At 37.6% G+C, this 12,385-nt stretch overlaps 1 protein-coding gene across 1 annotated transcript in view; it reads right to left on the reverse strand.

The window, feature by feature from the left end:
- The window catches only part of AP4E1 (adaptor related protein complex 4 subunit epsilon 1), a 61,010-nt gene that overhangs the window by 48,097 nt on the left and 528 nt on the right, over positions 1-12,385 (reverse strand). Inside the window, exons 2-15 of the mRNA XM_048956658.1 lie at positions 12,189-12,260; positions 11,540-11,663; positions 9,685-9,758; positions 8,236-8,357; positions 7,205-7,364; positions 6,577-6,743; positions 5,966-6,039; positions 4,757-4,879; positions 4,560-4,669; positions 4,141-4,280; positions 3,426-3,538; positions 3,186-3,304; positions 1,550-1,852; positions 855-969 (exon numbers count right to left, since the gene is read on the reverse strand). Of these exons, the coding sequence (XP_048812615.1) occupies positions 855-969; positions 1,550-1,852; positions 3,186-3,304; positions 3,426-3,538; positions 4,141-4,280; positions 4,560-4,669; positions 4,757-4,879; positions 5,966-6,039; positions 6,577-6,743; positions 7,205-7,364; positions 8,236-8,357; positions 9,685-9,758; positions 11,540-11,663; positions 12,189-12,260 (1,816 nt within the window). The remainder of the gene's footprint in view (positions 1-854; positions 970-1,549; positions 1,853-3,185; positions 3,305-3,425; positions 3,539-4,140; positions 4,281-4,559; positions 4,670-4,756; positions 4,880-5,965; positions 6,040-6,576; positions 6,744-7,204; positions 7,365-8,235; positions 8,358-9,684; positions 9,759-11,539; positions 11,664-12,188; positions 12,261-12,385) is intronic.

Genomic DNA, 12,385 nt, shown 5'->3' on the forward strand with positions numbered 1-12,385 from the left:
CAGACAACCTTTTAGAGTTACAGTAAAGGCTCAAACAAGTAGGAAGGAACTCTTTCTGAAAAATCAGTATGTTGTATTACAACACTTCTGATGCTATCCTATTCAGGATCCTATCCTGAATTAAAGACCAATCTGTCCACTTAAGTTTCATTTAGACATGAAAGATAAACAGCGTAAATGATTTTATAGAGCATCACTAAAATATCTGCCAATTCTTAATATCTGCAGAGCAAAATATTGTATCAGATCTATGCTGTTCTGTTTGCTCATGCACCTACATAACACATTCTGAGCTCACAGCAACATGTCCATATACCACCATCTGCTTTACGAACATTCTTGACACTTTGGGCTATAAATTTATTTTCAACACGACAGGCAAATCAGGATTCAGGCCACCCACCTTATCTATGGTTTCTGAAACAAGATGTAGTTTCAGTAACTACTAAAAATTGTTTTAGACAGTACTTTAACATAAAGCAGTCATTGTTAGGCAAGAAGCAGAGCACAGACACTCCACTACAGCCGTGAAGCTATACAGGGTATAGCTTTCTCTCACTTCCACTCAGTCTTATGCTTTCTTCTTCCTAAGAAGGAGGACAGAAGTGCTGGAGATCTGAGAAGAAAGAGGCCTTCTGATGCAGGAGGAGACAGAGCTAATAAAATGTCTGTTCCTTCTTGCTTTATTTATTTATTTTTTTTAATATGGATGTTGTTTCTTAAAGACCCTGTGTCATATTCAGATTCAAACACAAACCACATAACAATCAGTTACCTAAAAAAAAAAAAAAAAAAAAAACCAACTTCAAATTAATAAATTTCACTAGACTGTGAAATGCATGTTCTGTAGTCACCTTTTTCCTGAGAAAGTTTTTCCTCTTGTCTCTGGTGATGGGGCTTATATGGTGCTGCACCCCGGCCAAGTCCCTCAGCCACAAACTCATCCAGAAAAGATAAGGAAGCATCTACCTACAAAGAATTAAGGAAAATAAGAAAGTAACAAATACAAATTCTATTCAAAAGCCTGTTATTATCAGAATATCTTCTCTTATCAGCAAGATTAGGATCTTTTGCCTCACACACCATATCTATCGGTAAGGCTGCTGTATTCCTCACATCCATTAAAATGGTTTTACATACAGAAATTGTTATTCAAGTACACTGAAACAAACTTTGAGCTACAGATTTGTAACTTAAATCGACTCCTCCAATATTAACTTTTTTATATAAACACAAAACAGCAGAGTGGATGTTCCCTAAAGCAGTGGATTCTGCAATTGTATGAAAATACCAAAGGAAAGAAACCTGAAGAATACCATCCATAGTTTGTTAAAGCCACTTCAGCTTACTCGGTACCATGGCACTTCATATAAACATGGGGATGTGCCAAATCTGAAAAAGTGCACCTCAAAACTCCCTTTAAGCAGACTAAAGACTGGCACCAGTCAGAACTATCAAATATAATTCATTCTGAAAATGTCTTTTAGCAAAATATTTAACTTCTCAGAACTACAGGAAGGTTCAAGAACACACACTGCAGACTTCTTACCACCATGTCATTACAACTAGCATCAAACGGAAGCAAGCCCCTCATCAATACTTTGTCTTCACACAGATGTTTCAATTCAAAGGTATGTTGTCTCATGCAGGTATCTAGAGAGCTACTGAATTCTTGGATTAACTTGTCAACTGTTTTAGAGAAAGAGGCACGCGACGCTATCTTGGTGACTGCAGCCATAATCCACGCTTTAGTTTCAGAGGTAACAAAAGTCTTCCTCAGTAAGTTGTGCAGCCTTGTCAAAATAATTTCTGGATCAACATCTGTAGCGAGGCTGGAATATTCCCCCAAAACCTATGCACAAACAACAGAGCAAATACACACAGTCACACATAGCAGTGCTTTCAGTTTTTAAATTAGTGTGTAGTATCAAATAGTAACAAAATTAAATGCATTCTGCAGACCATCACTGATGCTAAATAACTGTTGTGGTTTAACCTGGAAGGCAGCTGAGCACCACACAGTCGTTTGCTCACTCCCCTTCTTCCCAGTGGGAAGAGAATTGGAAAGCAAAGCAGAACTTGTGGGTTGAGATGAAGTTATTTACTAAGATAGAGGAAAGGATAATTATTATGGCAAATACATGTACACACACAAAAAAAAAAATCACATGCTGTAATTGCTCACCACCCTTCAGTAAGTGCCCAGCTGGCCCATCCAGCAGTAGAAGAGAACAAGAGATGGACTCCCAGCCCCTTCAGAATTCCTTCTGCATGATGTCATGCTGTATGGAATACTGCTTTGCCCAGTTTAATTCAGCTGTCCCAATTGTGATCTCTCTCAGCTCCCTGAGCCATTTGCTAAGAATGGCTTTGACTCTGTACAGCACTGCTTAGCAGCAGTTATCAACATTTTTTTCCTCCTAGCATCATACCAGAACACTGAAGAGAAGAATTCCTTCCAGCTGAAACTAAGATAGGTCCTCTTGAAAGGATCTTCCACACAAATAAAATGAAGAGATCCTGTATGAAGTAACACCTCTCTACTGGATTTGAACTCCAGCTTTTTTAATTTTTTCAGTTTAAAGCTGACCAACCAACTAATAACTGCTACAACAGTCAGCACCACTGAGCTGGCTCCAACTGCTCCAAAATGCTGCTGGTTTAACCGATGCTGTAAGAAGGTACTACAAGCAGTCGTGAATATCAGAAAAATAATCTGAACATCCAACTGCATATCAAGAAGGCATTCCCAGCATTACTGATGGAAGACTGCTCTACCAAAACTACACAATTAAACTACTTCCAATGTGCTTCAGCAAGACTTATTATTTTTTCCTGGCAAATGCTTGAAATGATCTTTTTGTTTGTCTTTGTAGATTCCAACTTAGCTTTACAAAAATCAAAGAGCTGTCTGAAAAGAAAGCTACACATAGTAATTAAGGCCTTACAAAAGCACAATTTGCTTAAACCACAGTCTCTTCTTCAGATGGTAATCGCAGCTCAAGTAGGTGCTAAAAAAGCAGCACAACCAGCACAGGGGCCGTTACCAGCAAGGCTAACACTGCATTTAGTAACCACAACCGGCCTAACTGATAAAGATGGAAAAGCTTTCAGCACGCAGGCAGGTCGATGCTGCTGCTAAACTCACAACTGCGTATTCAATTTTGACCAAGCATCCACCTTACCCAACTCATGACTTGAAGGAACTTCTGTGGATAGAACACATTTTCCTCTTCAAGTAATGCTAAATAAGACCGCACTGCATACGTTCGCAGCTGTTTATCTTCTTTTCCATCATCAAATCCTGGAAAGGAAAAAAGCATACTTCACTTGTAACACAAATGCCACTTGCTGCATCAAAACACGTTTTCAGAAAGCCAGATGATTAAATAACGTTTAATTCTTCAAATCATGTGATGATTTACCTTCAGCCAAAAGCCTCAGAAAGTTGTTAGGGATATCAGGATACAAAACGTCGCCTCCAACTGAAAACACTGCATTCATGGTTTGGATGAACCACTCGTTGTTAGGAGCATACCTGTCCACACGTTAAGGAATGAAGTGCTAAGGCCTAACTTCACTTCTTTTTAGTTTGCTAATCACTACATTTTAAACTGTGAACGAATGAACAAATGGTAGCGTGAAAAAATGCTTGAATGAGGCTTCACACAATAGAAAGAGATCAGTTCACAAGACTTCGATCTGGAAATCTGCTTACAATACTTGGAGCTCACACTTGCTCCATGCTAACTATCTGGTGTATTCTTTTTAATCTGTTCATCCAGCCTCACTTAATGAATGATAGATCAGCTCTTTTCAGCAGTTCTGCAGCTGTTTTACTAAAGAATAACAACTGTTGTTAAGTACTCAAGAGAAAGCAATGTTGTTTTCACATATATAAAATGCGAACAGCCTTTGCTAACTCTGGGGATTGAAAAACATTCGTTTCTGCCTTTCCTCAAATAAATCACAATGCACTTTACTGAATGGACACTTTCGACAGTAGAGAAGAAAGAATACACACACTTCCTTGTTCCCATTTTAAAGAGCAAAAAGCACAACTGTAACACTTCGTATTTCAAAAGATTATGAAAGGTGCCTTGAAAGGTACCAAAAGGCATCTGAACAATAAAAGGATATTTCTCAGCTAGTTCTGCTATTTTGCCAGCTAAGGTGATGATAGCATACTCTTCTTTGGTTTCTTTTAAGTAGTCAAGCATCTTCTGAACAATGACAATCACATTATGTCCATTTGTAATTCTATATAGAATTTCTAAAGTCTGAAAGAGAAAGCAAGATACATGTAATCAGCTCTAATGACTCAAAACAGCAATCAGGCAAATAGAAACACTTGAGGGTGATACCAGAGTGAGAGCAACTGTCTTGACTTAATGAGGCTCAATTGAAACATTCTGCTTATCTACAAAGTCTGTCACTATTGTTCACAACTGTGCTCTCTCAATACCTGAGATACTGTATGCCTTTCACACTCTCATTTTAGAAAACTTACTACCCACTCTAAAAATAACTTAATTTGCACTGCTTAAAAATTCACTGACCTCCCTTTTAATAATGGGATCAGGATGGTCCAGACACTCAATAATTGTCATCTGGTGCTCAAGTGCCAGATTAGGATCCTGCTGAATAACACAGGTCAGAGCCTTTAAACCTAGAATATAAGCAATTGGAAATTACCTAAGAGTATGCACCAACACAACAAAATTAAGAAGTCTTTAATGAAATCCAGTATCCTTACCTAAGTATTTCAAATTAATTTGGGGTGACAAAACAAATTTTCCAATGCACTTGGCAGCCTTTTCAAGTAACTCAGATTTGGGATAAATTGTATAAATTGTTTGGACACACTCAAACAAGATGGCTAGGAGAAAAGAAACATAATAAGTGGGTATTAGATAATTATATTATGCAAAATTAAACAAGCACACAAGTATACGTGCTAGTATGATAAAACTGAGACTGAACACTGTTCAGTTAATATTTCAAAGCAGTCTTATACCCTGGTACTGAAGGATCTACTTCTAAAGAGCTGAGTATCTGTATTTCAGCTTTCAAGCAGATATTTTGTATACAAAAACATTTCCTTTTTGCAAACAAATGATATCCTCAAGGTATTCAATTCAATTGAAACTTGGAAATACACAGCTACCACTGTGATAAAGCTTTAATTACACAGCCTAGCAGAACCACTCCTTTTGTTACCATCCATTATCGTGGGAAAAATGTGAAAGAACAAACTATGATTATTCTGGTTCGGGTGGTTTAGAACGCAGTACAGATAAATACTGCCACAAAAGTGCACTACAGCAGGGAATGAGACAATTTGTCACAGCTCAACATAAAAACAAATGAACTGAGAACAAGATAAAATAGAAAACTACATGGGGACCAGTTCTGTTGCAAGTTGACTTCATTTTTTGTTGCTGTTCCTGTCTAACAGAAGCAATTAAACTGAATAAACTGAACATCTGGCAGAGACTTCCTCATTTACTACTGAAAGTTAGTGCCTCTCTCTAACTTCCCTTTTCAGTGGGAGAGGAACTTACACGGTGTTTTAGAAAGCAGAAGCAGGCATTACACCAGATCTAGAGCTCTGGACCACGTTCCTTTTCAAAGGAAAAAAACACTGAAAACAAACCTAAATTCCCCCTCTGTTCCATTAGCACAGGTTATTTGGCAACATCCATGTGCCTTTACTTTAAAAGATAAAATAACAGGATGGCTATGTCCTTAACATACTGTGAAACAGCTCTTAGGGCACCAGGAAATCAGACGTGGCTGCTTGGGGAAACACTGCTGTACAGAAATATATCACTTGTTTCACCATTTACTAGTCAGACACCTAAGAACACAGCTAGATTTTCAGAAGTGCTGCATATACATTTTCACATGCATAAAATGCTCACCCACTCAGCCTTCCCAAATACTGATAAAGACTCTCACCTACCATAGGTAATATTATGATTTATCTCTGCTCTTCTTAGAGACTCCTCCAAAACATCATACATCAGCTCACTTGTCCTGTTTAACAACAAATACGTACAATTCTTATTTACAGCATGTAGTCTAAATTTCCAAGCAATCTACATAACAATATCAAAAAAACCCAACACAAATTATTCATACCCACAGATTCAATTTAACATGCTAGAGTTCAACAGTCCATCTCTAAATGACATCTAAATGTTCATGGCTTTCAGAAGAAACAACTGCCATAAGAATAAAAGCATCTAAGCAGGAAAAAACACCAACTAGGTACTCCTTTATGTGGCTTTTCACCATGTCGTTTGGTAACCCAGTAACAGAAACTCCAGCAAAAACATATTTCAAGCATATTCCATAATTCCATTAATTGCCTAGACAATTCAGAAGCTGAGAACCTAATTTTTCAATTTAGAAGGTACCTGCTCAGTGTATTGGTTGATAATAAAAATGTATAAGAAGTCCAAATCTAAAATCCTCTTATAAAAAAGGCAGACAAGCTGTTCATGAGATAACAGTCACAGCTGCATCCTTTTGCACTTTCAGAATACTAATTACAGACAAAGAGCTGATTACCTTGGATCATCTTTTCCTAACAGCCCCAGTATTCTTAAAAGCTGAATTTGTAACCATGGTGCTGGCACGCTGTGATAATTGAAGTCAATAGGGAGCTTCCCTCCCACTACCTGCTTTAGGATGATTACAAAGCTCTCTGTCAAGTCTTTATACCCAGACGAGCTTTCCTGTGTAACAAAGAAACAACAGAAATACTTTAAATACAGCACCTCAAAAGCAAGATCTACAGACTGAATGCAGTTAAAGTAGCCTCCACTTCATTTCTTTAAATCCAACTTCTATACTCTCCCCACAGCATCTCTTCCTTAAACCTACGCTGGTTTCTTGTACATTTGCAACAAAGAGTGGATGTAACTTCAAAGCAAAGGGAAAAAAATCATACTGAATTCTTTAATGTTCTGTAGAAGATAAACTTTGCTGCCAGCTAAGGATGCCTGAAATACTGAAATACCTGGATATGCAAGAAGCGTCTGTCAAGCTAAATGGAGAGCTAGTGCAAACATAACACATCCATCATCACTAAGTTAACTCTTCTAACAATTAGGAGTAATACTTTGCTACAAAGCTACAGTACACTAATGCTTAAAATAAAAGATACAAGTAGCTCCGAGAGACAACTCTTGCCTACCTTAATCATTTCGAGATAAATATGCAAAGAAGCAGCCATGACTCCAACATCTCTGTCACATAAGGCTTTCCGGAACTTATCATGAATATGCTGTACTTGGTTAGGAGCAATGAGATAGAATTTGTATAAAGCCTGAACAGCTTTTCTTCGGATAATTTCCCTGAAGAAAACAGAGATTTTTACAAAAAAAAGATTACAAAAAGATTTTTACAAAAAAAGATTTGTGTATTTCAGGAACCTGACTCAGAAAAACAGAAAACTTGTTCTCATTTCTACAGCAAAGTAAAATTACAGGATCAGCCATCAGAACAGCGTGACATAGGGAGAGAGGGGAATCCCTGTTTTTACAGTTTTGTGACCGAATGACTCTGTAAATACCACCTCAGCAAAGAAGCGACACAGCTAACTGAAGAATTGAGTGGTGTCTACTGTCAGATTGACAATTCTCCAAAGCAGCCACTCGATAAGCTGTGAAATTCACAACTACAAATCCCCTGTGGTCACATGTGCAGCTCCAAAGTCTAGGAGTTACTGAGTGACTCTGCTGTTTCTTACAGCTCTCTAATTAGTACAACACTTAGAATGTTCCATCTTCTGGGTATGGGGAATGAAAAATAACTCAAATAAAGGTTTTGGAACTCTTCAGATACTCTTTTACCAAGAAAGCTTCAATAAAGAGTTTCATAGAAAAGCAGCAACACTGAAGTTCTACAAGAATCCCCATCTGATTCTCCATAGACTCTACAAACACGTCTTCACCAACATATTTACTAAAAAGAGTCCAGCAGACAAGTTAAATTACATTGAGCTACTCAAAGCAGTTATAAAAGAAATGACTTGTCCAGTACTCTGCAAAGAGTACAAACAAATGAGATAAGAATAAAAGAGAAAAATGGAGAGGAACCACTTCTGAAAGTAATCACTAAAAAGGCCAAATTAGAGAAAAAAAACATCAGTTCACAAAAACCTCCTACAAAATTAAGTCATTCAACCTTACAAGGCCACGTGCAATTCTGTAAGCATATACGTACTTAGAATGCTGGAGTTTGTCTTCTATCAAGGGAAGAACAGCTGGAATCATCTCCCGTGGAAAGATCTGGCTGACAACGGTTAACGCCATGCTCACCTCTACTAGATTAGTGCTCTGTAAGTCCTATTGTAATCATTGAAATAAGACCATCATTTTTCATGTAGACTTCAGTTCTGCACAGACACCACCCCCCTTTTGCCAGCAGGCTGGATCTAGCCCACCACAGCAAGCAACCTGCTGGTAATCAGCCTGTTGTCTATTTGTGTTTGAGAAATGTCAGCTCTCACTGAGCTAACCAAGCTCTTCCTTCATACACAAATCAGGAGCTGCTCACACTCACCTTATGAAGCTACATTCATATTTTAAATGTACATGATTTCAACAGACTACAATCAACGTTTGCTTGCTGAAGCAGTCCGATCATTACAAAACTATGCCAAGCTCCCCCCTGAATCAGTGAGATGAGTCACACTTCATACTGAAGTCAACAGTATTCTGTCCATTCCCTTTCATCTAGCTCAAAGAATTTAAAAGCCCAATTATATTGGCAGTTACATATTTTTACACTAACTTATTATCTACGCCTCAGAAGAGAATGCCAATTCACAGTCTGTCCCCAATACAACTAAAACCAGAAGGTACAGCTCATTGTAAACTAACACCAAAAAAAAACACCCACACCATACAAACACAGAGTCATGAAATAAGATCAGAACCCTTTTTCCAAACAAAGCACACACATTTCAGACGTCCAGCTCACAGCACTGTTCATTTGGGCTGTTTGCCACAGATAGTTCTGGTGCTCATTTTGGTTTAGCTCCTTGTGGACTCTCATTTCTCACTTCCTCCCACAACACCAGTTTCAAACTATATTTTTAAGATTATAAAAGTTTTCTACCACAACAGTAGAATGAGCACCATTTTCAGTCTACAATGGAGCTTACTGCAACACAAAAGTAATCCTTACATAAAAAGTCAGAACTGATAACTGAGAGGCAGCACTGTAACAGAAAAGTATGAACCATCACTTTGTGACGGATTCTCAGTGTCACAAAGCATATTTCCAGTTTCTATCAAAAGAACTCTAAGAGAACTCAAAGAAGCTAACAGATACCTGCTGTCAGCTAAAAGCAAACTTTTACACTGAAATATGCACGCAAAGTTCCTTTTGAAGTTTACAGTTTATACAAGCAGTATATCTTATACATGGACTTTTTATGGTGTATCACCTGTTTACAATTTAAAAAATATGGCTTCAACAAAAGAGGCACTGAGATTAAACAAAAAAAGCTAGGGGAAAGCCACTTCAAATTCTAATATAACCAAAGAAACAGGAACTTTAAGAGCTTGAGATGTAACTCGTGAGTACACAGCTCAGATATTGTATGAAATAAATTAGGAAAAAGTGGTCCAAGGTTAGATTACCTCCAAACCTTCAAAAACACTGTACCTTCACAACTGTGTTCACAAGCAGAAGTAGCAGTTCATGATTTTCATGGAGAAATAAAGAAACTGCCAAGTAACCTATAAAAGAAAGCAGCCTCCATTACTACTCAATAAGTAAGGAACTTCAAGATAGAAAACTGAATCTTGTCTGTAATACAAGATGAGTTAATTCAAACAATTTAAAAAAACAACAAAGCCATTGCTGGATGACAGCAGCTCATGTTTGCTTGGAAATAAAAGAAAGTCCTGATGTTTGAAACATTTTTAAGTTGCAATAAAGCTCAATAAATAATAGCCAAGAAACCACACCCTGTGAGAAATACGATGCTGTTAAGAGCTAAAGAGCAGCCAAGAAATTCAGGAGAAAGCAATTCCTGGAAAGTGAATGTCTTCTCTGTTGATAAAATCACATTCCTACACTGCAAATGCACTTATATTTGTTTCTCTTTCTTCAAAAATTAGAGTTTCAAATGTAATACTCAGCGTTGAATATAAAATTATTTTCCTTCCCTATGCCAAAACTCCCTCGTTACTTAACAATACAGAAGAAAAACTTCAAACTCCAGATAAGAAACATGCCAGAAACCTTTTCTTCAGAAAAATAAATCCTTCTTCATTTTAAACTAAAGGAGTAAAAAAGCAGAGGCTTGAGGAACATGCCACTACTCAGAAATGCAGTGCAACTATTTGTCTCAGGGATGGGTCTTGTTCAGGGCTTGATTCATTTAGAACTTAAAGATCAAAATGAGCAACTTAGGCCAAACTGCACCGTCTGGACTATCAGAGACCTGAATCTATCTGATCAAGTGTAGTTTCACAAGCAGGTCAGCACCCCTGTGGAAATTTATTCAGGCTAATACAGGGAAAGAGAGTAATGTATCTTGATTGAATCAGCTGGCAACGATTCTTCAATAAAGACTTTGGCATATGGCAACAAGAACAGGTAAGAGCAACCTTATGTATCACATTTAACTGCAGGATAAAATAAACAACCAACCAAATTCAAACAAAGGATATCAAACAAGCATATCTCACAAGACACTGCCTTCCTTCTGTGTATGCTGACATAGCATTGCTTGGAGTTAAACCATTTTCTCTGCAAACAAGAAGAAATGTCTTCACTAGGCAGCTGAATCAGCAACTGCAAGAAAATTCTCCAGCAAGACAGGCTGACTGCTACTTCAAACAACATCTAATGGAAGAAGTTCTATAGCTAAACTGGCAGGGCAAGGAAACAAGTCCCAGGAAGTTTCAGAGAAATCTGAAATAGCCTTTCAGATTTCCTCATGAACTTGTGCACCTACATTCTAAGGATCTCCCAGCTTGACTCATCTCCTACAGCTGTTTCTAAACTAAAGAATACCATCCTCAGACAATAAAAACAGACAATAAAACACCTTACTGCCATTAGCAAAGAGGCCCCAAGCTCCTTATAAAAACTAAAAAGTTATCTGCAACTGAAATGCTGGGCAGGCAGTACCATGTTTGTGGAAATTGTGCCATTCACAGCTTTCCTCTTAGAATTCTTAAATAAAACAAAAGGCAGACCCTGAGAAAAACTCGTATTTAGTTTGAAGTTGGTTTTTAACCATATTTGTGGTAAATGACTCGTTTATTACTGCTGCAACTCAAAATACTGAAAGAACTGATGCCTGAAAGTTATTTCTCTTGCCTCCTGCTCTCCAAACTCACAAACCAGGGATTTAGTTACTTTCAGAAAGAGGACAGACTATAAAACAAGGCAACAAAGCCAAAAGAATACTTTAAATAAGTTGTTTTTCTACATGAATTACAAATTCTGCTAAGAAATCTTAACAACATGATTTGAAAATATTAAGGCTACAGCCATGTACACATACCAACTCTTTTCTCCAAAAGATTCCCTTGCTGTGCAAGCTTGATTGCATGGATATATCCAAAGGAAGACTCATATCCCAGCATTTCACAATAGATGAGCCTCACCATACATTCTTTCATCAGTCTCTAAAAGAACAAAAATAAATTACTGAAGATCTTCAGTCTTGCTTCATACTTTGCTGTCCAACAATGTTCAAGCCATCAACAGGAACATACAAACATTTCTGTAAGTTCCTTAACACCAGATTATTTCTCATTTTTCCATTATGAATGCATTTATGTGACTCAACATTGATTTCTGCGCACAACAGCAGAATTCTCCAGATAACTCCCTCAAAGATGTTATCTAGTTTTGACTGCCATCCACATAACAAACACCAAATTAGTTACTGAGTTATCTGAAGCGTTAGACAATCTCACTAACACATTTTTTTAACCAGTCACTACATCAACTTAAGTTATTATTATACTTGAGGCAAAAGAACAAAATCACAGTGCCCTAAATGTTCAACCACAGTGCAAACCCACTGACAGCGGCCCTATCTCATGTCAACAACTGAGCAGCTATGCAGTAAAAAATTGTCACTCCACTGGGCAATAAGAGGAGGCTGAGGAAACAGCAGGACAAAAGCAACCACTGGCACAACTTACAAGCGGGGTCGTGGGGGCAGAAACCATTGCTTTCAAACTGGTTATTTCCTGCTGGATTAATTTTTCTTCCTCCTAGAAAAAAAGAATTAAACTTGCCTTAATTCTGTGTAATCTTCTGAGACAAGATACGATTTAAAAAAATAAAGTCAAAGGACGCACATTCACATAGTAGGACTCAATATTCTCAAAAACAGCGC

The sequence above is a fragment of the Lagopus muta genome, chromosome 10, assembly GCF_023343835.1.
Source record: "Lagopus muta isolate bLagMut1 chromosome 10, bLagMut1 primary, whole genome shotgun sequence".
Lineage (NCBI taxonomy): Eukaryota > Metazoa > Chordata > Aves > Galliformes > Phasianidae > Lagopus > Lagopus muta.